The sequence below is a fragment of the Salminus brasiliensis genome, chromosome 3 (assembly GCF_030463535.1).
Source record: "Salminus brasiliensis chromosome 3, fSalBra1.hap2, whole genome shotgun sequence".
NCBI lineage: Eukaryota > Metazoa > Chordata > Actinopteri > Characiformes > Bryconidae > Salminus > Salminus brasiliensis.
The window spans coordinates 44,746,247-44,771,504 of record NC_132880.1 but is presented as its reverse complement, the minus strand read 5'-3'; the positions used below and the strand labels follow the sequence as shown (position 1 = coordinate 44,771,504).

General features: G+C 42.7%; 1 protein-coding gene across 2 annotated transcripts in view; it reads left to right on the top strand.

The window, feature by feature from the left end:
* Positions 1-21,925, top strand: part of smurf1 (SMAD specific E3 ubiquitin protein ligase 1) — a 43,399-nt gene extending 21,474 nt beyond the window's left edge. The window contains exons 2-18 of one of the 2 annotated variants that reach the window (XM_072676347.1): positions 8,907-8,945; positions 9,940-10,048; positions 10,156-10,289; positions 10,424-10,489; positions 10,589-10,664; positions 10,850-11,088; positions 11,487-11,571; positions 11,870-12,016; positions 12,414-12,615; positions 14,466-14,569; positions 14,973-15,087; positions 15,300-15,478; positions 16,609-16,746; positions 17,080-17,200; positions 17,305-17,506; positions 19,342-19,417; positions 19,549-21,925. In XM_072676347.1, the coding sequence (XP_072532448.1) occupies positions 8,907-8,945; positions 9,940-10,048; positions 10,156-10,289; positions 10,424-10,489; positions 10,589-10,664; positions 10,850-11,088; positions 11,487-11,571; positions 11,870-12,016; positions 12,414-12,615; positions 14,466-14,569; positions 14,973-15,087; positions 15,300-15,478; positions 16,609-16,746; positions 17,080-17,200; positions 17,305-17,506; positions 19,342-19,417; positions 19,549-19,648 (2,132 nt within the window). In that variant the 3' untranslated portion in view covers positions 19,649-21,925. Of the gene's footprint in view, positions 1-8,906; positions 8,946-9,939; positions 10,049-10,155; positions 10,290-10,423; positions 10,490-10,588; positions 10,665-10,849; positions 11,089-11,486; positions 11,572-11,869; positions 12,017-12,413; positions 12,616-14,465; positions 14,570-14,972; positions 15,088-15,299; positions 15,479-16,608; positions 16,747-17,079; positions 17,201-17,304; positions 17,507-19,332; positions 19,418-19,548 lie in introns of both variants that reach the window. The other variant, XM_072676346.1, reaches the window with a different exon arrangement.
* The last annotated feature ends 3,333 nt before the right edge of the window (positions 21,926-25,258 follow it).

The window sequence follows — 25,258 nt, the reverse complement described above, 5'->3', positions numbered from 1 at the left end:
TGACAGCCCTGACTGTCTAATAAAACCCTCTTCTTGTTGCAAAGTTTCTGCCGCCTTTGTTTCCATGACTACAGATGTGGAAGCGGAGCATGGGAGGCGATGGTGACTCTCTCTCGTGCTGGAGTCTTTGAAATAGCAGGTATATGTATTTTTCATTTCTCTCCGGCTGCTGAACCGGAGGGCAGAGGCAGAGCTTAATCGTATGAGTGGACTTTGATCTCACGTTCATTACTTATGCAGTGTGACTCTTCCAGTTAATCCACTGGTTGCCTCAGTAACCGTTATTGGGTGTTGATGGACTGCCTGGTGGACACGAGAGATGTGGAATGTGGAGTCCTCTGTCTCTGTCCTTCTCTCTCTCTCTCTCTCTCTCTCTCTCTCTCTCTCTCTCTGACGCTCTCTTTCTGACGCTCTCTCTATGTCTCTCTCATTCTCGCACTGTCTCTCTCTCTCGTGCCCTGTCTCGTGCTCTCTCTGTCTCTCTCTGTCTCTCTCTCTCTCTCTCTCTCTGTCTCTCTCTCTCTCTCTGTCTCTCTGACGCTCTCTCTCGGTCTCTCTCATTCTCGCCCTGTCTCGTGCTCTCGCTCTCTCTTTCTGACGCTCTGTCTCTCTCTGTCTCTCTCTCTCTCTCTCTCTCGTGCTCTCTGTCTCTCCCATTCTCCCACGCATGCTGTGATGAAGCTGGGGTCTAATGAGGTGTTCCCTACAGTGAGGGCTGTAAAAGGTGGGGGGAGGTGAAGGTGTGTGATGTTAGGCTTGCTGCAGCATTCACTGTTTTAGCCACGCTCGCCCCTCTCCCCTTCCTCCATTTCCACAGCAGAATTGCTGTGGTGTTTTAGCAGAGCGTTTTACCCGGTCATAAATCAGACCCAAGGCCAAGGCTGTACATGGATCGTACAATTAGCAGCCCCTGTTGCTTCACGATTAACATTCAGCGGCAGTGCAGCCTCCTAACAAAGCTTAGCTCCTCATTTGAATTACAGATGGCTCTCTCTCTCTCTCTCTCTCTCTCTCTCTCTCTCTCTCGTGTACAGCTGTAGTGTCAGAGGGGTATGTCCCCCTTACAGGGGCTGAGGAGAACTCTGTGCATGTGCTGCAGCTCAGCAAGTCCCTTTTTGCTTTCTAGGTTTTGCATTGGATAAATAATTACTCAGTGCTGATATAATGGTCTAAAATACTGAAGGGTACAACTAAGCTACAGCCGCTTAATCCAACATGCATACACTTATCAAGCACTTTAGAAAATCGCATGACTAATTAGGCGTACAGCTCTTCATAATAATTAGCTAATTGGGTAGCAGTAGTGCAGTGCATAAAAAATGCAGATACGGGCCAGCAGCTTCAGATGATCTCATCAACCATGTGAATGGAGAAAAATGTGATATCTGTGATTTTGAGCATAGCATGATTGTTGGTGCCAGACTGGCTGACTAATAACACACTATATCACTAATGTGGAAGATGTGGAACTGCCGCTTACCTCCACAGCACCAGTATTTTGTGTTGAATAGCATGACTTTGACACTTGTCTAGGCTCCACTTCCCAAATAGGAAGCTCCACAAATCAGAAGCCCTCTACCCCAGGGTCCCTTGAACACGCTTGGTTATTTCCATCCTCAAACTACTCTATAAAATCTGGAAATTCAAATATGAATTGACCCAGTTGTTTTTGTGCAGGGACGTCTCCAATCTGCTTGACACTGACCCTCCAGATCTGGAAACCCATCGGAACCCATTGAATCCGAACTGAAGCCACGTGCCAGAAGAGACGCAAATTCACGCCACCATTTGCGTTGTCCCAAAAGGAAAGAAACGTGAAAGCAGCTTTGGGTGAGGTTGTTGGCAGGAAGACAGAGTTAGCATTGTCTGTCCTGACTGCAGAGGGAAGTGGAGGTTGGGGCACAGCACATATCGGAGGCTACCTGACGTAGGAGGCAGATGCTTACGAGGTTTCTTTTACAATATTTCTGTTCCACCTTAAATGTTGCTGCAGTCCGTATTGGACATGTACTAGCGCTAGAATGCAGCTGCTGCATTATTTAAGGTGGAATGTAAATTATAATAAGAAACCGTCTGAAAATGCAGTTCTAGATTTCATGCTCAGACTCTGGTCAAAACGAATGCATGTTTGATATGCTCTAGCTGGTCTAAAAACCTGAGTGTGCCCTTCATGCACTACTCGATTCTCTCTTGAACTGCTGGAGATTGACCCTCCAGATCTGAAGGAACTGAAGATCCGATCTCTACACAGATCGTTTAGCAGCATTAGCAGTACACAGTCCTATCATATCAATATTCATCATGGCAGGTTGGCTGCAGTAGAATTGTTGCCTTTTCACATCGTTGATTTCTTTGCAGTTGTACAGCATTACCAAAGTGAAAGTGGTGGTGGTGGTGGTCTTGGTGGCTTGTAGAATTGCGGTTCTCCTGGGATTTTCAGCACTACAGTCTGTAGAGTTTTTCAGAATGGTGTAATAGGAAACTCAGACTGTCGACTTTCCGACTGACAGAAAAAACCTGCTGACTAACCAGTGCAGACTGACTGAGATTGAGGGGTAGAAGTGGCGTAGTGTAACCCCGGCTTTATAGAGATTATGCTTGTGTTTAAATGATAAATTACATGTTAGCCACCAGCGACAGATGAGCGTCTTCACTACAATGACAGACAGATGACATGTTTGTGAAAACACCAGGCTACTGAGTGACTGGTGCTTGTTTTCATACATTGTTGCCTGGATCCATTCAGGAATTTTAATCTGCATTAATTCCAGTAAGAACCGTACCGTACTTCCCATACGTACTGGTGCGGGAAGCCCTGAGTATTGAGTGGCAGTTCTGTTTCATCTTGTCCAAGCGGTCGCAGCTACTGAAAAGAAAGCCTGCTTGTAGTTACACGCATGTAATTCTTACAGCGATGACTCTTAATAACTTAATTCCACTTCTATCAAGAACTCCCACCATTTAACAGCAACGAATGGTCCACGTGAAACTGAAACTGCTGTACAGATTTGTCAGCCGTGTGAGCTATTATCTGGTAATCCAGCTGTCTGCAGCCAGGTGCTGGCTGTTGCATCTCAGCAGATAGGTGTGTTAAATAAGTTTAGATGAAAAGCAGTGACCCCTTATCTCTGGGCAGCGGTGGGTCCACCAAATCAAAACCCCCACAAAAGATTAGCTTAGGTAGCTAATGAGTGAGTGAAGGTGCTATTAGTACGAGGGACAGGGTGATGTGCAGTAATCATCTGTGTAGATGTTAATGTCTTATTGACCTCAGATCTAGGGCCCTATTTTGGCAATCTTTAGGTGAGCTGTGAGCCGTGCAGCTTGGTTCAGGGTGCGGAAAAAAAACATGTACGAAGTCTTTTAATTAATCATGGTTGTGTTTTTCCAATCAACGTGTCAATGACCAGTCCCTTTAAAAACCAGGTGAGGTCTGACTTTGGCGGATTGCTATATCAAGCAGTGGAGCGCCTCGCCTCTAGATTAATGCCATTTTATTTTGTTTCTGTTTATTGTTGATGTAAATGTTTGGATAGCTGTGTGTCAATGTGTGCATAACATTAAGAAGGGGTGTACCCGCCTGTGTTGACAGTTCACTGCCAAGATAGCAACGAATTGTCAACGCTGGGTTGTTTTCAGTCAGTGGCGCTCCTGTGTTTTCCTTGGTCAAGCAAGATAGCGATACGTCGAACATTTACCTAAACACGCCTCATTATGAGACCACCACGCCCATCAGCGTAGATATATTCGCAAGCAGCGCTGCTGTTTAAACGACACAGGCGGAAGGCCTGAAAATAGACTGTAGGCAGATTGTAAGATGGCAAAGAGCGTCGCACTTTGAGGCCCACTTTGGGGCCCACTTTGGGTCATGTGCGTCCCTCCACTTCCAGCATGATGTGCCATGTCAGACTGGTTTCACGAACATGGCAATGGGCCTGTTCAAATGTGGCATTAACAGCGCTTTCGGTGATCCGATCACATTCAGATTTCACTTGCCTTCATAAAAAGCCAGTTGTAAACACCCTGAAGATGCCTTGTGATTAGATCACTCGAACCGCAAACTGGCGGTCAGAGACGGATCTCTTCAGACGGATCTCCACACTTCTGTGATTGGATATAGTCAAACAAATGAAAATATGTCTGCAGAAAAGAAAAAACTCCACTAATACGAGAAATAATAATACTGTGGATCTTGGCTTCTTTCTTTCCTTTCCTTCTTGTTCTCTCACCCTCTGTGTGTTTGACCTCAACCCCCACATGTGAGCACACATTTTCATTTACTGGTAGATGCTGGCAGTATTATGGAGTTCCTTCAATTGCAGTTTAAATAGTCCTTCTCGTTCTGTGATGGAGCCGTTATGAGAAGGCAAGGACGATCTATTGTTCCACTGTGTTCCTCATGGTGTCACGATGGTGTACCATCTTGATGAGAAACTGTTGTTTACGGGAAGTAAAAAGGAATTTATGAACGTGTTGAGTTTTTTGCTTTAATGTGTGGGAAGTAAAATCTGATCTGGTCACACTGGGGCGTTTTTGTGAACTGGTGAAAGTAAGTCCAGATATTATCTAGACAAAAAATGCACGTTAAGGCCAGGTGTAAATGGCTCAGTTCAGAGTTCAGTGTCCTTCAAAGGCTTTTCCAGTCGACAGATCTGTATCCTGTGCTTATTGCTGGGATGTGGAGGAACGTGGGATTCGCAGCATGAACGTGCGTCTAAAGGAAATGGGCTTGTGTGATGCAATCATGTCAACATGTACCAGAATCGCAAAGGACCGTTTCCAACATCTTGTGAAATCCATGCCATGACGAATTGAGGCTGTTTTGAGAGCAAAGCAAGGTGTTGCCCAGTTTTGGTGTTCCCAGTATTACTGCGCACTAATAAAGTGAAGCCCTGTGTCCAACAAACAGCATAACATTATCATAGCATATTATGGCATCCATAAATTTGCCAGGCAGGCTGAAGAAGGCTGAAGAAGGTTCTTCTCAGAGGGGACACTGCTGATGTGTGTTTGTCTACCCACACACCGTGTGGACGTGACGAGGCCTCCACTGCCCACTGGAGCATTTCCTCAGAGTCAGCATTGTCACGGTACAATGAGGAATACAGACGATCCCTCACTGTCCTGTGACACTTGATCATACACACGTGATCTTCCTGACGTTGCGTTTTTGCTGTCTGCTTTTTCTTGTTCCTTTTCTGATTACATAATCTTCTATCACTGTGGTTGGTTCAGTGTTTATCCTGACATCCATCTCAATAACCTCAGTGACTCCTGTAACCAATCAGAATATGGTTAGATAAAAGTACTAAGTACTATTGCCTCTTCCATTTGATATGCACACATAACAAGGTCGTCGCGTCGCATTCGTAGCCTTTATTGTTGAAGGTATTCTGGTTGTTCATGTTTTAGGTACCTGTGGGCCTTAAGTGTTTATCTCCTCAGTAAAACTGAGATTAGAATAAGCACTAATAATAACAACATTCCTACAGAAAGTGGAGGTGGTTTTCCATCACTGTTCATCATTAGAACATCTCCAAACGTCTCCTCATGGAGTCTAGTGTTATTTAGAGTTCTCCTCAGATCAACACCTGGTTTGGTGGTAAATCAGGGCTTAATGATGGTAAATCAGGTGAGCTGCTGCTGCTGCTGCTGCTGATGGAGTTGAACACATCCTCCATGCTGTGCTGACTGGTCTGGGGGGGGCGTCCAGGAGAAACCTGGAGGAACCGAGCTACAAGCTACAAGATCTTACTACTTTCTTTAGAATGAGAAGCTCTTGCTCCTTTTTACTGGATTTTTATGTTTATTTATGTTTACCTGCATCTGTTCTGATGGGATTTGGAGTTTCTACAGTAGAAACTCTCACTGCTGAGAGAGAAAATAAATAAATAAAAAAAGATAGTTCTGGTCCTGAAATCTGATTGGCTGAGCCACGTTCAAACTCGTATTAAAATACACTATTTAGTAGGGCTGGACGATATGTTACAAATGTTATATCACGCTTATTAAAGACATTTTCACATTACGTGATATTACCTGCTATGTACATGATCAGACACAATGCAGCAGTAGCTACAGATTCATAAAAACTGCTATTCATATACTCTCCTGTACTGAATACAGACTCCCGGACTAATTACACTGTAATAAAAGCTGCAGTTGATCAGTGGTCCTTAAGCACTGACGATATCCTCGATGCGCTTAGAAAAGCACATTGTGCATCACGATAACAAAACGTATCACATTCCAATAAAATATAATCACTTTGCCCACCTCTACTATATACATACACCCGAGACGACCTTACAACATCTGCATTCCATATTAATACGCCACGGTTTTAAAACCAGATTATTACCAATGGAAACCTCGGAGGAAAGAAGTGTCTAACCTTTCCTGCTTAGCTAGCAGAGTTTACACTGACTGCTGGAGCGAATAATATTCACCTGTGATTTATTAGTTTATTAGTTTAATACTAAAATCTCAGTTTCTGTCGCAGTTTAGTTCGCTTCTCCTTGAACAGGAGAGAAATACAGCGCTACAGATTGCTTGGTTAAGCTAATTCTACTCCGTCCCAATCTCTATACCCTATACCCTCCTCTTCTGAGAGTACTTGGGCGAGTAGCAGAGTGGTCTTCTTATTGACTTGTGTTTAGTAGAGTCTAAACTTAGAGGATCTTTAAATTATTAGTCTATTCAAACTAGCTGAGGTTCTTCTTGGGTAAATAGTAAAGCACTTTTGTAAGTCGCTCTGGAGAAGAGCGAAATGTAAATGTAAATCTATACGTCCTGTGATGTCTACTTCAAAGGAAGAGTCCCTTCAGAAGGAAGGTAAATCGGTGCGTTTCTACTCAGCTAAAAATACTTTAATATACACAATCATAATTTAGTGTTTTGATGGAGTGGCTAAGCCTCATCATTATACCTAGATCAAACTTTGCCTTGCCTTGCCATTCCCCTAGCAGCAGTTTGTGGACTACGTTGTGTGGTGGAAGAATAGCTTATAAATAAAATTATTAATTGAACATTTGTGTATTTCATCATATTTCATGTTGACCTTCGTTTTTTTAAAAAATGGCTTATTACTTTAATGCTAACTAATATCCTCACTGTTGTGATCAGGGCTTTTTTGTGACTGGTAAAACAGGGACTTAAAAGTTAAACAAGACCTTTGAGCTCTTTATAAGTCCAGCAGTTACAAAGGCTGTCGGGAAACATTCGAGAACTGGCACATTTTTGCACCGTGGCTCATTAACCCGTATGATTGATTGCATCTGGGAAACCTGGTGCTGATAATTTCTGTTTAGTACGTTCCTTTATTTCCTAATGTACACAGTGTGTTTTAGATAAGTAAAGCATTGCTGTGCTGACCACACCTGATCCTGCTCTCAAGACTGTGCCCAACACAAGCTGATACAAGCCTAATTTCTGGCCTGCGTGAGGTACAGTGAATTAAAATGGACTAAAAGCACTGCGCCTCAACCGAAGATCCAGTGACCTTTTGATATTTTCCCATTAGGCGCTGCCAAGGGAGTTGCACTAAAGTTCTCTCAGGCTGATGGCTTCAGTCTTAAGATACACAGGAAGAGTTATGGGGAAAGCATGCAGACTCGGAAACAGGATGAGCGCTGCTTGTTCTGTTCATTTGGGGTGCTGGGGCAGCCTTGAGCTTGCTCCTGTGGGATGTCTCTAAGCAGGATATACACAAACTCACATTGGAAACCATGTCTTTAGGCCATTTTAGAGCGTTTTCACACCTATGATTGGTTTGCTCTGGTCTGAATCAGTAGAGGAGTTGAGGACATGAGAACGCTCTCTCCACGAATTGGTCAGACCTGTCTGGGGCGAGAGCTATAACATAAATACAGGAAGAAGGTCCAGTGTTCTGGTCGATTTCTGTGCAGTTTAGCATGAAGCTATGGCGGAGATGATGTCTGTTCATAGCTGTAGTGACTGTAGTCAATTGTCAGGGCAGTATACCAGATTGACGCCTGGCTGTGGAAGCTGTCTGATAACATTCTCCCAAATGAACTGCTTGGGAGTTCGCTTGGGACCCGAACGAGACCACCTCCTCTCAAGGGTCTGGTTGTGGTTGTTCAGGTCGGCATTTGAGCCGTTACTGTGTTCACACCCATCCATCCATCCATCCATCCATCTTCTGATGTAGGATGTTGGATCCAAACTATGACAGTTTTCAAAATATTTGATTTATAAAATATCTTTTTTTTTTTTTTTTTCCCCTTTCTGATACCGATACCAGATTTTCAAGTAACTACCGATTCCAACTCTGACTTCAGTACTTCATCATTCATATTTAGTGTTCCACTTTATATAGGTTGTAACATGTGCAAGTAGGGAAGCATACTTCTTAATCATTTTGCTATGGTTGACCAAACAGCTTTAAGGCAGTAAAATTGACAGTAGAAATTTTACTTTCAGTTAAACGTCTCTGTGTAAAAAGCTTTTGAACTTTAGTGTGTGGCCTTTAAACAAGCTGCTGAACTCAATTTTCGTTTTCAGAACCACTAAAACAGAAAGTGCTTTTACTGGTTGTTCAAACGTTTGGTTTCATAAAGTCTATATAAAGAAAACAGTAGGGCGTCACTAAACTTAATGGTATTGATGTCCTCTGTTGCCGGAATTGATGCTGTGTGTAAGTGCCAGTATCAGCGCAGATACCAGTATCTGCCCACAGTATTTCCCCTTGCGTACAGTATCGCAGTTTATAGAATCATAACTCCTGTATCGTGATGTGAATTGTATTTCCAGGGTCTTGCCGTACACAGCCGTAGTGTGACTGTGTGTAAACTCGGGTTTGATTTGAAAAGTGAATATGAGCTTTGCAGATCAGTGAGTATTGTTATTGTTAATGATGAATGTCTTTCTTTCTGTTTTTCTTTCAGTATTATGTGCCAAGAATCTAGCAAAGAAAGACTTCTTCCGTAAGTACACATCTCTCTTATTATTTCATTTCTGTGTCTGTTCCTCATAGACTGGTGTTTGCTACAGCTTTGTAGATGTTTGTTTTCCTCTCTGATGCTCAGCAACAAAGAACAGCTGAATGCTTGCGTTTCAGCCCAAAGAGCCTCTTGCGCACAGGCTGTTTTGACTATCACATTTATTATCCCAAAAACTCTGAATGATGAAGAGCCCTCAGCGCCGCCTACCCCTGCCTGCTTTGTTCCGTCGGCTGGGGAATTCACCTCCTCATTCAGCAGCTCCAAATCACATTCCACCCACAGATATTTGGACATGCAGCGCCGGGGCTGAAGCTCGCTGCACTGAAGTCAGTCAGGACTGCACAGAGTAACAAGGCTACTCTGAGTGACAGACATGACTGCCTGTCCCACTGCCCTCAACAATTCATGGCCCACATATTATGCTAATGACTGATGTGCGAGTGCGTCATGTTCAGCCCACATACATAGGGCCGGCGTGTCGAGCCGCTACGCTGAGCTCTAGTATGACAGCAGCTAATCAGTGAGGGAGTATGTGTAAAAGAGAGACCAAGCGTGACTACGGCGGGAACAAATCCAAGAGTGCTAAGTAGTGAATCTTTCTCAGCTCAGTTATTTCCTTACAGGCAAGCTGAGTCTTTATTTTTCCCGCTCATAATTTAGGCTGCTTTTCTATTCTCACCGCACATCTGCATGAATCAAGAAAAGAGCTTGTGAGCACTTATGCATTTTGTTTGACATTTTGCTGTGTCTTCAGGGCATAGGCATTGTCCTATGAATGAGTACAGTTCATGAATCAAGCTGCAAATGCAAGCCATAAAAAAAAAACATCCCAGTGTGAAATATCCCAGGTTAATTTTCACTCAGACTTTGGAAAGGGTTGAGAGGGCGTTGTTCATCATGCCTTGCTCTGCTGCAATAGATGGCGGCTCTTTCATGCCCAGTTTTCATTCTTCCGCAACACTGGTTTCTCTTGCAGGGTTGCCTGACCCTTTTGCCAAAGTCGTCGTCGACGGCTCGGGTCAGTGCCACTCCACAGACACAGTCAAGAGTACATTGGACCCCAAATGGAACCAGCATTACGACTTGTAAGCATATTCCTGACATAATTTTGACACACCAGGCTTTGTAGTAACTTCTAGCTAACGCTTTAATCCACTGTAATTAAATTTCCTCATCTGTCTGTGTATTTCAGATATATTGGGAAGACCGATTCAATCACGATTAGTGTATGGAACCATAAAAAGATCCATAAGAAGCAGGGGGCTGGCTTTCTGGGCTGTGTGAGGCTTCTGTCCAATGCCATCAGCAGACTCAAGGATACAGGCTGTGAGTGACCTTCACACTATTCATATTTAATAGTGCAGAAAAAGAGCCACGACGAAGAAATATGAACCGCTCTCCTTCCTAAATATCTGCTGTATTTTGAGGCCTGACCTTTTGGATGTCTTTCGTTTCAACAGACCAGCGTTTGGACTTATGCAAGCTGAATGCCTCAGACAGTGATGCTGTGCGAGGTCAGATAGTGGGTATGTAGCAATGGAACACACACAGCACGGTCTCGGACAATACCCTCGCCTATTCTGAAGCACCATGAACTCATAGATTTTCCATGATTCTGTTTTCAGTGAGCCTCCAGACCAGAGACAGGATTGGCAGTGGTGGACCTGTGGTAGACTGTAGAGGACTTTTAGAAAATGAAGGGTGAGTGGAAGTTCTGCTGCAGAGCAGTTCATTTTCCCCAGTGAAATACTCTGATCAGCACCGCCCCCTGCTGGAAGTATTACCGTTACTTCACTCACAAGTCATATCATATACCGGTGGATGTTTATCGTGAGTACAAAGGTGGATAGTTTTGCAGTGTTTTAACTGTGTGATTATCCTCTTAGACCGGTCTTTGAGGACTCGGGGCCTGGACGGCCTCTCAGCTGTTTCATGGAGGAGCCTCTGCCCTACACAGACCCCACGGGGGCCGCTGGCGGGGGAAGCTGCCGCGCGCTGGAGTCGCCCAATCAAGAGCAGAGGCTCCAAGCACAACGAATCCGAAACCAGGAGTCTAGAAGTCACGCACACACCCCACAGAACCGGCCGCACGGGCACCAGTCACCTGACCTGCCCGAGGGCTATGGTAAATGAGTCCAAAGTTTGTGTGAAGCCGTGCTACTTTGGGTTCACTCACTCCTAAACAGTTATAAGTAAACTGGTTCAAGCTTCCAGTGCCGCCAAGAGCTTGTTTAGGTGAGGTGTGCAGAGACTGATCGTGTTCACCCCGCCACCCTGTTTGCATTTTGTTGGTCGCACAGGTGCCGTTAAGATTCCTTAGAGAATAGTGAACAGCTGTCCCCTCTGCTTTGGCAGCATGACCCTCGTGCTGTGAACAGCGAACACAGCAGCTGTAATTAAGCCTCAGGCTGGGCAAGAGGCATGACCCCTGTTAGCATGGACCTCGAGAGAGCTGGCCCAGCTATGATCTGCTGTCTTAACTGTCCAGGGCTCATCTGCTCTGTTCTCTTTCTGCCTCTACAGAACAGAGGACCACCGTGCAGGGCCAGGTCTATTTTCTGCACACACAGACTGGCGTAAGCACTTGGCATGATCCCAGAATACCACGGTAGGTTTAAAAAAACAACAAAAAAAACCCCCAAAAACTAATCAGTCTATTTTTTTTCTCTCATTTAATTTAACATGTATTATTGACCAACTAACTTAATAATCAGTATTCTAACTCGATGACCATATTGTACTCATTTTAAAAGCAAGCACAATAGAAATACCTATAGAACAGCTATATACCTAATAGAACAGCTGCATTGATACGACAGGTCAGAAAAAAAAAAAAGAAAGGTGGTTTGGTCTGAGGGGTCCTTTGACGTGAAACGGCATAGTGATCGATCCCCTTGCCCCTGCAGGGATCTGAACAGTGTGAGCTGTGAGGAGCTGGGCCCTCTGCCGCCCGGCTGGGAGATCAGGAGCACGGTATCAGGAAGGATTTATTTTGTCGACCACAATAACAGAACCACACAATTCACAGACCCCAGATTACACCACATCATGAGGTAAACACACACCACAGGATTTACACTCCAGCGTTTGTCTTTGTGCTTCTGCTCATAACATCTGATTACTGACACCTTCAAGTGATCCCTCATTAAATTATGTTAATCATTAATTACAATGAACACACTCCCCAGAGTCGTTACAGTCCCAAATTATCATAATGGCTTGCTCATGTTTTGGGTTTATTTGATTTACATTCTAGCAGGTAATTTGATTGAGTTGTACCCATGGAAGGTTAACTCAGGCGGTCTGTCATGATCTTTCATAAATTAATATTAATGTGTGTGCAAACCAGTAATTTGTGTATTTGTGTATTTGTGTGTGTGTGTGTGTGTGTGTGTGTGTGTGTGTGTGTGTGTGTGTGTGTGTGTGTGTGTGTGTGTGTGTGTAATACAGCCAGCACTCTCAGGTGAAAGAGTCAAGTCAGGCTCTGCCGGTGCAGATGGAGGTACCTGTGGAGGAAGGTGAGGGAGAGCTACCAGTGCGCTATGAGAGAGATCTGGTCCAGAAGCTCAAGGTTCTACGCCACGAGCTCTCCCTACAGCAGCCTCAGGCTGGCCACTGCCGCATAGAAGTGTCCCGAGAGGAGATCTTTGAGGTACTTTGTCTCTTTCACTCAAACCAAATTATAGCCGGTATCCCGTGATGCCCACATGAGATCAAATTAAGCTCAAGCTTCCCAAAGCATTGTATTATAAAGCTAATATTAACTGACATGTTTTTGGGGTGGGTGGGGGACCTACTCTTAAAAGGACACATTTTTATGTACAAGCACAAATGCCACAGAGCTATTACTTCAGGGTCTCACAAATCACCACAGCAGCACAGCTTGAGCGGTCTATGCCATCCGCTGACTCTGTAGTTCTCAATCCTGGTTCTGGAGTATCACTGATCTGCACAATTTTAAGTACCTTTAAGCAAAGTTCAAGCAATGCATGAACTAATTAACAAGCCCTTCCTAAGGTGAACTGGGTCTGTTGAAATGCAGGACAGTGGAGGTGGCGTTTATACACAATGTAAAAATAGTCTCCATTTCCCAGCACATTACTTTTACACTCTCACACATCATAAACCAGGAATACAGAATTAGCCACAGAAGTTGATGAGGCAGTCTGTATTTTTAATATATAATTAGTAGAGATGTGGGAGGACACATTTTCAAGGTTCGTTACGATGCTTAAAATCCTTGAAAATGCTTGAATTTTAATGTTTTTTTTTTTTCTAGGTTTGAAAAGCGCAGAAATTTTGTATGAAGTGGTTAAATAGGCTTGAAAACGTAACTATTATTTTCCATAATAAATAGCAGATCTGGCTGATTAGTTGCTTATTAGATATAAAAAAAAAATAAGTCTCAGAGCCAAAAATGAAAAACTGCGTCGCTCTGGCCTCACTTGCGCCTGTGTGAGCGTGATGGGAATCAAGATCATTAGGCTCAGCCACACGGTCAGATAAACACTGACGCACAACAGACGCAGCGCTCGTGGTCCTTGTACATATACTGTGATCATGGAGTCGCCGGCCGTGCGGCGGAGATCACCCGAAACATTCTGCGAATGAAACATACACATTATAGAAAAGCAGTACTCTGACGAGAGCCGGCTCCCAACGCTCACGTAAAAAGCTGTCTCAGAGAGCGTGTTTGTGACGAACACATCACTTGATAGTGTGTGACTGTGATCTGCCGGTCTGTTCATGTGTGACCCGTCCCTCTGAAGATACAGTGAGTCGCAGATAACTGCACCAACATGCCGAGAGGTTGCCGATTTAATGAGCGTTGGCTGGAAAACAACAAATACAAACCATAGATGAGATGAAGGCAAAACCCATGAGTAGCCTTTTGGAAAGTGTGCAGAATGACCTGCAGCTTTTCACGGTGGGAAGGTCTGCTCTCTCAAGTCCCGTTAAAGGTCAGTTGTAGTAGAAAATATGCGAATACACAAACGTTACACATGAGCACTGATTTGTTTATTCACATTGCTAGCTGGAGAATTTGCAGGCTTAATTAACGAGGCACTGTGTGAGACAATGTGGCGATACTGCTTTTGCCTAACCCTGTCAATTAGAAAGAGGAGAGGGGGCGATTCGAAGGGCCTGTGACTGACCGGACCTTTAGGACGTGTAGTAATTGTGTATTTCTGGCAGAATTGTAAGGGTTGTGGGAGTGTAATATCTATTTGTGTAATATCATTTTCATTTCAGTAGACAAATGTAAATGCATATTGGCATATGAAGTAAATGACTTTAAGGCTGCACTTTAAATTAATATAATATTATAATTGTAAATAACATCAGTGATATTGATTGAATATGGAGAATATTGAACAGGTTGACTGCACCAGTCATTCGCCATCTGACAGGTGCAGAAGGCAAATAACAGTTGGATCACATTTACTGTGTTTGGCAGTTGAGGTCACTGCTGTAAGTGCATATCCCATATTTGTCTCACAGGAGTCTTACAGGCAGATCATGAAGATGAGGCCCAAAGACCTGAAGAAGCGGCTAATGGTTAAATTCCGTGGTGAAGAGGGCTTGGATTATGGAGGAGTAGCAAGGTGAGACATTGTCTTGGCTTTCTTCATTTCCTAGGATCACAGAGGCCCCTAGCTTCCCCCAGGCATCTCCCTTCAGTCTGTAGTTTTAGTGAGTTAAAGTTTGGTTGAATCTTGGCAAATCCCACAGTGGGGAAATTCTCAGTGTCACAGCACAAAGGGATAGCAAGACACTCGGATGCAAAAACGTAGATAAATTACCCCTATATACACAATATAAATAATAGAAGTAAAAAAGCAATAACAATATTATTTACAGATTATTTACATCCACCATGTCCTGAAACGTTTGTTCTCAGATTTAATCTGAGGATTAGGTTGTGTTGTTGCATTGGTCTACAAAGGCACATTTGTGAATGCTTTAACTTCTATGTTTTATTTCTTTTCTTGTGTGTTTTTTCTTCAGGGAATGGTTGTATCTTCTTTGTCATGAGATGCTGAATCCATACTATGGCCTATTCCAGTACTCCACAGACAACATCTACACACTGCAGATCAACCCAGACTCATCCATCAACCCTGTGAGTTATGCAACCTCCTCTGGCAGGGTTATCATCCTGAACGTCACTGCCTCTCTGCAAATCACTCTGTTTAGAAAAAGTTAAACAAATAAAGGGATGGCTCCCTGACATTTGCAGCCTGTGGAGGTCATGTGTCTGAGACTACAGACTGTACGTCTGTGAAGACTGACCCCGGTGCCCTTTTTAGACTTGTGCTTTGTGCTGTGTTTCAGGACCACTTATCTTACTTCCACTTTGTGGGGCGGATCATGGGCCTGGCAGTCTTTCATGGGCACTACATCAATGGAGGCTTCACACTGCCCTTCTACAAGCAGCTCCTGGGGAAACCTATTCAACTCTCTGATCTGGAGACCGTGGACCCAGAGCTGCACAAAAGTCTCGTCTGGATCCTGTGAGTAACCCAGAGCCACAGTGACCATTTACACAGCAACCATTTACATTAATGTATTTACTAGGATTTACTAGGATTGGATATCGGTAACGATACTTACAAAATTAGCTGAATTGGGTATTGAATTGAATAATTGGTCTGATCCAAATGACAGATCCGTTCACGGTTCTCGCGCCACTGGTATTCTAGGCTTCATAACCCAGGATGAGAGTAATCTACAGACATCATACACATATAGCAAACAACAAGACTCCCCCTATCCAACCAGCATGGTGCCCTTGACCGGTCATCAACTATCAGCGAGTAATCCAGCTCGTTCTTTATATAAGGAGAACCGAGAAGAGAGAAGCTGCCCGCTCCTCTTAAGTCTCACAGACTTCAAATTTCAGAATAAAAGTCCTAATCCTGAGGTCCAGCACAGTTATTAACTTTAGTTACCAATAAACAGAAATAGGGTTCATTTATATCTGTGTTCATTTGTTTTACAAAGTTAGGAAAGTGCTGAATACATCAATTCTAATGCCTTAAGTTTCTCCCAGATGGTCAGGCATATGGTTTATTAATTCAACAATGGTATCGTATTGGGTATTGGCCAATCCGCAAAGTTCATATATCAGTATCTGTATTGGAACAGAAAAAGACAGATCGGTGCATCCCTAATTTCTGATTGTTCCAAGATCTTTGAATGTAGATGTATCTACAGCCTTCTATCTGATAGCAGAGTTTTTGGGATCTGGCCTTGGTGATCTTCACCACACACTTTAAGAAATAAGAGCAAACCACACTAAATGTTTGAGGTTTGAATAAGACCAGCTTATCCACAATCCTCCCTAACCATGATCTGATCATCTGCAGCTGATTTCTATTCATTAAATTGTACAAATGTTTTTTTTTTTTTTTTTGGGAAGTTCAGTTCAGTTGAGTGTTTTAGTTATCACTCAATGTTGTTCAAATGAAGATCAAATGTCCAGATGTTAAAATATATGTTTTACATAATATAACTTTTACACATGGCCGTAAGACAAGAACATGGTTTGCAGGAGGGGTTAAGAATTAAAGCCTGAATGACTCAGGAAAGGTCTCAGGCTTTAAAGGAATTCCTCAATGTCTATTTGACTTTTATTCTGCAGAGAGAATGACATCACGTCTGTCCTGGATCACACGTTCTGCGTAGAACACAATGCCTTTGGCAAATTCCTCCAGCATGAACTGAAGCCCAATGGCAGGAACATCCCAGTCACAGAAGAGAATAAGAAGGAATACGTGAGGTATGACCGACATGCAGCTAGAGGGATCTAAGCAAGGGCTATAATTTCAGCGTCTGTCTGGAAGACTGTCTGTTAGGAGCATATCTGCCAGTAGAGGGCAGCGCTGTCTGGGAGTTTGGCAGGCAGTTCAAACACTCCCTTGCTTTTTCCACTGTCAGCGTGATTAAGTGATGCTAAACTCATAAGCTGCTGGTTGGGTCTTTATTGTAGTTGAACAAAAGTCAGATGTGAGTGATTGGTGACTTGTTCATAGAGGCTCTGGATGTGCAGTCTGTCTCTTTAGTTTCCAAGTTGTGCTGGAGTGTTCTCATGACTTTTCTACTGTCTGTTTAGACTCTACGTTAACTGGAGGTTTATGCGGGGCATTGAGGCCCAGTTCCTCGCTCTGCAGAAAGGGTTCAATGAGCTCATCCCACAGCACCTGCTCAAACCGTTTGACAACAAGGAGCTAGAGGTATGCTGTTTACATTAAAGACTCTGAAATAGCTTGCTTTGGCTCAAGTAATACTGCAGTCTTTTACTTAAATAATAATAATTATAATAATGCCTCTCTTGCAGCTGATCATCGGAGGTCTAGGGAAGATCGATCTGAACGACTGGAAGGCCAACACGCGGCTGAAGCACTGTGTGGCTGACAGTAACATAGTGAAATGGTTCTGGCAGGCTGTGGAGTCTTTTGATGAGGAGAGGAGGGGAAGGCTGCTCCAGTTTGTCACCGGTTCAACACGCGTACCTCTCCAAGGCTTCAAAGCACTGCAAGGTGGCTAACAGATGAGCCATGCACACTATTCCTCTCACACATTACACCTTTAATTAAACCCCAAACCGTCCTTTAACCTAAATTACACATAGGCAGTGTCAAACTACCACCAGCTCATGAATTTGAACGAATCTAAGCTGCAGTTCGTTCTGCTGTCAGTCTTGGAGAAATGTGACAAATGTGGCGTTTTTAGAAGCAGAATAGTCAGTGCTCAATTCATGCTAAGTGGGGTTTTAAAAAACCTGTTAATACACCTCTTTTACATCGCATTTTTTAATCAGGTTTATTCTTTTGTTGCCCGAATGTAATGGGAGACGCATAATGTTTTTAAGGTCGCCTAAAACATCTACAGTAAGATTTAGAGTAAACTGTAGGGGTGTAACGCTAACTCATGGTTCAGTCACACCATGGTTTTTGGACCTCATGGTCTGGTACAAGTTTGCTACAGTGAACTTTTTTTTTTATTATTATTTAAATTGAATAAATGTTAGTACAGGTCACAGTTTGTTCCCTCCTAGTGGTGTATAGCGCCCCCTTTGAGGTACAACCTGTAGTGCGTAAACGTCAGCATGTTCGATTTGTTTCCCCGCGCACACACAGTCCTCGTCCGATCCACCATGGTTTCGTGAGTTGACATTTCTGAAACTGTCATTTCTGAATGACTTGGTGTTAATTGTCAATCACTTAAACTATAAACAGAACCGAGAGATAAAGAATGAGAGGTGGCAGAACGAATAAACCGTTCTCTCGTTTTTATTTGAAAGATTCACGCACAGCTTCTCTGAAGAAGGCCGACGTTCAGACTGTTTATGCGACACACTCTCCTGTTTCAGTAATGAGCTGTTACAGAAGTTCTCTAAAATAGTGCCCTAGTGCTTTTTGGCCTCTCGATTGCATCTGAGACCAGTCAGAGCATGACTCCAACTCTGAGCGAAAGTCCTGTCAGTCAATTTAAGACCTTAATATGGACCAAAATGACAAATGTCTTGTCTGTATTGAATAGTCAAATAGCTGTACTAAGTGGGGTTTTAATAAACCGTTTAATACACCTTCTGTGCACCACGTTATTTATAAGGTAGCCAATGAATCGAAATTAAGCATGAGAAGTACAGTTTTCAGGCAGTTTGTCAGCAGCTTCTTTTAATTTGAATTCTACAATATTTCTCAAATGATGCAGCAGCTACATTCTGTCTCCAGTAACCTACATGTCCGACACTGCAGCGTCTGCAGCCATTTGTATGAGAAGCCAGCCTCAAATACGTGCTATGACTCCTTCAACTCCCTGTGCAGTCTGTACAGACCATACTAACTCCCTCTTTCCACATTTCTTTCGCTTTGGGTCAGCGACGCAAATGGTGGCGCAAATCTGCATCTCCTAGGTAACATGAGGCACACTCAGTGGGGAAGTGTGAGATACTCAGCGGTTTATGATCTGCTCAGACTTTAAGGGTCTTGTCGTGTACACAAGGCTTAAAGAACAAGGGAGGGGAGAGGACACACAGCTACCCTTACCAGAACAGTACTCGTAAATACACCTCAGTTCCCACAATACCATGCAAATCCAGACTTTACTTGCTAAAGGCTGCAGATTAAGGTTCTGGGGGAAACATTATTAAGTCATAATTTATTAGTTTAACCTGTACTGTTTATTCTTTGTACAACTGCTGTACCAAACCATGACCAACCGTTACACCTCTAACAGTATTTAAAATTGTCTTTATTTATTTATTTATTTATTTTAAAGTAAAATATGATTTTTGAGGCTTAGTGTTGTCTTTCTTGTAATGCATTTGGGAACAGTGATAACTAGAATGCATCTTTGTAAGGTTCTACAGGTTCTGCAGGACCAAGACTCTTCACTATCCATTTGATTGATGCCAACACGGATAATTTGCCCAAAGCCCATACATGGTGAGGTTGCCAGCAATTGCACTATTTAAGCATTGATCAGAAATAAGTCTCGTCTTAATTTTTAATTAAAACCTTTGCTGATTGTCTCCCTATGTTTCTCTCTCTCTCTCTCTCTCTCTCGCTCACACTAGCTTCAACCGCATTGACATCCCGCCTTACGAGTCTTACGAGAAGCTTTACGAGAAGCTCCTGACTGCCGTGGAGGAGACGTGTGGCTTTGCTGTGGAGTGAAATGCCTCGTTCAGCTCGCCAGCCAGCCAGCATTGACTAACCCACCTAACAGCTCCTTACAAACCTCCTATTTCTCCCTCACACCCCTCCTCCTACCCCCACGCCCCCACAGGGTGGACAGACTGGTGCCTCCCTGCAGGCTTGAGCATCACCCGCCAGCCCCTCTCTCAGGAGCAAAGAGAGGGTAGCCACAACCAGGGGCAGGAACCTGCGTGCGTGCGCGCACACACACACACATACACACACTCACTCAAGCAGCCTGGGTTACTCACACACAACCTCTAGGCAACTAGGACTATTTATTAAATGGGATCTTGGTGTGGAATGCAAGTTTGTATTTGCATTGTTTTAATGACAGGTACCACAGAGAAGAGCATCAGAGAATCCGTGTCCTTTTGTGTGTCCTCTTGTGTCCTCTTGCAGAAATCCAGCTTTTTTTTTGTTTGTTTTTTTATATAGTTATTTTTGTTTTTGTGTCTGTATTTACGGTCACTTAAGTGGTGGGTCGTAGTCTTAAGTCTGGTTAGAATTCAGCCGAATTTGTACTGATTAGTTGCAGTAGCCCAATCCTTCTCTGATCCTCTCTGAGCCTGTGGTCTGAAGTAAGTGGTGGAGATTCTAGCCTCCATACAGGAGACTCAGCTGATGACACAGCCCAGTCTACCTAGTGTGTGTGTCGAAGGAACAGTTGGACTGGAGGTTCCATTGTAATGCTCAAATTGAACTGAATATCTCCAGCCCTAGCCCATTTCTGTGAGAGTCCCATCGTAGGATGGCCTTGTACATTTCAGTGGTATCCATTTCTTCTACTCTGTCGTTTTTATTAGACGTTTTAACTTCATGGCTTGTTGCGTGAACGGTATTAATGGAAAGCCCCCCACCCCCCTGATTAAGGATGTGAAAGTTTGGAAAGTTTTAGCCCTCTTTAGTAAAGTTGAATGAAACATGGGTGTGTGTGGGCACCCGTGTTTTAACAGAAGCACAGAAGCACATCTGTTTATGGCTCATAGACCACGTACAGGCTAAGAGGGACGGAAAGCCCTTGGAAATTCCGATGTCAGCATTATCCAGAAAAGCCAGTATTCGCAATGACATCTTTTAACCTTTTAAACGTCTCCTCTTTTTTTGCACGTTGCACAAAAGTTTTTTGTTTTTTTTTTCTTATTAATGTTTTTAGTTTTTAATTTGCTGAGCGTTTCACCAGATCAATAAACGGCTCCTTTTTCTTTTTTTTTTTTTTTTTAAAGATAACGTCGATTGAGTGACGCCATCGAGTATCAAGCAGTCCACCTGTTTCTGAACTCCATACTTTTTGGTCCATTTTCCTTTTATTGGAATATCCCGCAGATCTAAGGCAGACTGACTACCAGCCGTAGTGCATTTTCCATTGCGTGGGAGATTTCTGAAAAAAAATGTGGTATTGAGTCATGAATGTTTCAGAGAAGCTCTTATTGTCCTAACGTGTAATCGGACAGTGCTGATCTCTCCCGGGTTCTCTTGTTGACTTTAAGCATTAAGCGTTTGTACCACGTCCACACGAGTGCTTTCACTCACATCCACTGCAGACTGTTATTCATGTGTCCGTCACTGAAACCACTTTTTTGAACTAACATCTTTTTCTATGGCACTTTCACTAGCACATACAGTACAGCCATCCCTCATTCTCATTCCAAAGAGCGTGATCCGTTCTCCCCTTTGTAGAAGGAAGAAGAAGAAGAAGAAATAATAAGAATAATAATAATTAAAAAGCTGATTACTTGGACAGCAGTGCTTTTATATCCTCACTCAGCAGTGGCGATCCTCTCCCATTTTACGTCTCTTCTCCGGTGTTTGGCTTCAGGCACGTTTCGTTTAGGTCTTGGCGTATGGATGGGAAGAGCAGTGAGGGGTTCTCTGATTTCATTATGTGTAGTGCTTTGATGTGCATGGCACCAAAATTATCCTTCGTACAATTGACAGAAAAATGAGCCAATTTCTTAGTTTTAAGTGTTCTGCAACCACTTGATCTTTTTTTTTAACTAATTATTTATTACTATGTAATGTCCTTTTAAGTATTGCTGCTATTATCATTTTTCCCTGTTTTTCAGAAAAGCCTGATTTTCTTGTGAAAGCTGTACACTACTCTCTTTTATTTTATGTATGAATCAAAGTATTTAAACCTGCTGCTAATTCAAAGAAGCCTGTCCCTCGGCCTGGATTGAGTTAGCGTTGATGTAGGCTGGACCCCGGTGGTCATGTTCATATTTGTGATATATGCAATAAAATCCGACACCTTTATACTCCTGGTTCTGTCTTAACATGTCTTTTTTTCTTACATGTAACAGATTGAACAGAGTTTGTTTCATTTCAACAGCATTTGTGTGAATCGAGTGCTTCGTAATTGTTTTTGTTTGTTTTCTTTTCCCAGAAGACTTGATCAGTGATCTGTTGTTAAAACTTGGACAAACACAGAATGGTTAATGGAAAAATGGAAATTTTAATGTTGTGTAATAGTGGGAATGACTAGTGCGTTTGAAGACGAGTATGGACTTTGCCTGCAGGTTACAATTTTTGTTTAAAAAAACAAAACAAAAAAAAAAACCCAACTTTTTTTCCAAACGATGTGACCAGTATCATTTACTATGTACAAATATTAGGTCCTGAGTGTCACTGTTTATTGGATGCAAGAATAATGTAACTTACAATGTACTAAACATTTCTGAAAAGATTCCATGTAAATAAGATTATATTAAAGAAACTAAATTGAAAATACTTCCGCTCTCCTCTTTGTTTATTTTATGAGCACAGATGAGACAAAACATTAAAGCCTTATCCACTTAATATTCTGATGGTCATTTGTGTGTTGACTGTCCTGACTGTTTAGAGGTGAAGCTGTGGTGGATCTAGTGCATTCCACTGGTAAAAGAGAAAAGGGTGGTGGGTAAATCCAACAGTAAACAGGTTTATGCCTATGCTAACCCCTGTCCACCATCCCACAAGGGTTTACAATGGGCACACAGATATTTGGACTGGACTTAAGAGCAATGAAAAGAGGTCACCTGGCCTCAGTTCTGTTTTCTTTTACATCACTTGGACGGCCAGGTACACTTGCGCCTTTTACCCCAATAGCATCCCAAATGCGGGATATCTTTATTATTACTCAATGAAGTTTTAATACCAGTTAAAGGTTATTCCTCCATGTGTGTATCCAAGTGTATACATAAAGCCCACTTTCAACCTTGATTTAAGCTAAAATTCAAGGATAACTGATAATTAAGGTACTATATTTTTAGGCCTACTTGGCTCTGATTTTGGAGTCTCTTCATAACCCATTAGCTTACCAAGGCCCCATGCCCTGTGAATGTCTATATCCTTTTAAAACGTTCGTTTTAGCCAAAAGCTTAATATTATGCTCCGTTTGAGTCTGTATGACGTAAAGTTTTATTCCTGCACATATTATGCCAGTATACGGCACACAAGGCGGCGCTTGGCTAGTACTCCAGAGAGCACAGCATTACCAAAATAGCCTGTATCTACATCTATCTAATCTACATTTATGGCATTTAGCTGACACTCTTATCCAGAGCGACTTACAATGTTACTCATATAACAGATGTGGCCCAATGTAGTGTTAGGAGTCTTGCCCAAGGACTCTTATTGGTGTAGCGCAGCACAGTCACCCAGACCGGGAATCGAACCCCAGTCTCCCACATGGTGGGGTAACTCACTGGCAGGTAGTGGTGTTATCTGTTGCACCACACCAACCATCTATCTAATCTACATTTGTAGATTAAATGCTGATAGATTTCAATAGGACGATACGTTATCTGGTGATATTTAGTTGATGATAATCGTTAGTTTGGTGTAGGAGTAACATTACTGGATAAACGTTGGTGTGTGTGTGTGTGTGTGTGTGTAACTGTGCGTATAGCTAGCTAGGTAGAAAATGTTTGAGAATGTTGAAAATGATAAATTTACAGTGTTGTGCTGCAATGCCTTTTAAATTGAATTCAATTCAATACAATTCAAATGTATTTATATGTAGCACACTGTAGATCCGGGTCCGAGCCTCTTTTCAGCAAGCCAGTGGCGACAGTGGCAAGGAAAAACTCCCTCAGTTCGAGAGAAGGAAACCTTGAGAGTAACCAAGACTCAGAAGGGGAACCCGTCATCCTCAGGTCTGTAAAGTAGTCAAATTTTGACTGTGATAAATAATATGATAGCAAATAGTGCTGTTATTAATGATGTAATAAAAATTACAGTATTTTATAGGTACTGTGATTAAATGTACAGTATGCATTCTGCAAAATGTACTACAGCAGCTTACTAGCTCATTACTGCCAGTAGGTTACTGTGTTTGTTCCAGCCTATGCTTCATACTTCCTCCTCCAGATGTATCGCCGATCCATAGGTGCAGAAGTGGTAAGTTTTGGGTATGTTTGTACTGTCTAGTGCACTAGATGTGGGTCTGGGAACAGTGAATTTTACTGTATTGAAAATATTATGTAATATGCTGAAGCCAACTTATTTCAGAGTCTACTGAAACCAATATTCCAGAGCTCAGTCCAGCCATCATAAACCTGAGTAGTCAAAACACTCGAGATAAAGTCATGTTTAAACCTGAGTTGTTCTGGAACAAAGTGCCCTTACTTTATCACTTCAGCGGATCCACTGGAGTTCATATTATTATGATCTGAACGTTGTGCTTACTGTCTCAGATGTCTAAAGCCATTTTGTTGACGGGTGTATCCCATGTGAGCCTTTCACACGAGCCATGAAAACACAGTGCAGGAATGTAGTCCCATTAAAAACCTACTTACACTCTTAAACCTCAGCAGCACCAACACACCCCGAGGATTCACCCACTGGTCTGTGAGAACCATTTTGAAGCATGGAAGTAGTCACTGTGGCATTGCAAACTCTTCAGTGAAGAAATCAATGTGTTCAGCAGACTAAACAGTATCCCAATAAACCAACAACAACAGCAGTATAGAGAGTACACTACTGGTAGTGCATTCAGTAGTCTGTAGCTTGCGCCCACAGGTCGGATTCTCAAAAAGATAAACTCTAAAATTCAAGAATGGTCTAAAATGCAGTTCTCCAGAAAATCTCAAGATGTTCTCAAATGTTCTCAAAAGACAGTCTTAATTATTTTCTTAGGTTTTACTAAAGGCACTATAAGAAAGTATAGTTAAGAAACTATTCTACCTCACTGGACGCAATATTTATTGCACACTGCATCATTTGCACACTACTCCCAATTATTTATTATCCTCTGTCTGTACTGTGTTGTGTTGCACCATGGTCCTGGTTGGTTCGTTTCACTGTGTACTCTGTATGTAATTGAAATGACAATAAAACCCACTTGACTTGACTTGACTTGACTTGACACTCATCATCATTTTCTTATTGAGGCCAACTGTAATAAAGCCTTTTATGCTGGATTCCCCAGCTCATCATAAACAGTGCAAAATATTTTTTAATTTCCCAGTATTCAGTCAAACCCGTGCGCTGGAGAACAAAAAGGAGAAAGAACAGAATTAAACTAAGCGTTCAAACATTTTCAGTGAAACAAGAGCTAGAAGTGAACTTTCCTGATGCCTCTGTTTATGTTTGTTTCCGGTCTCCGCC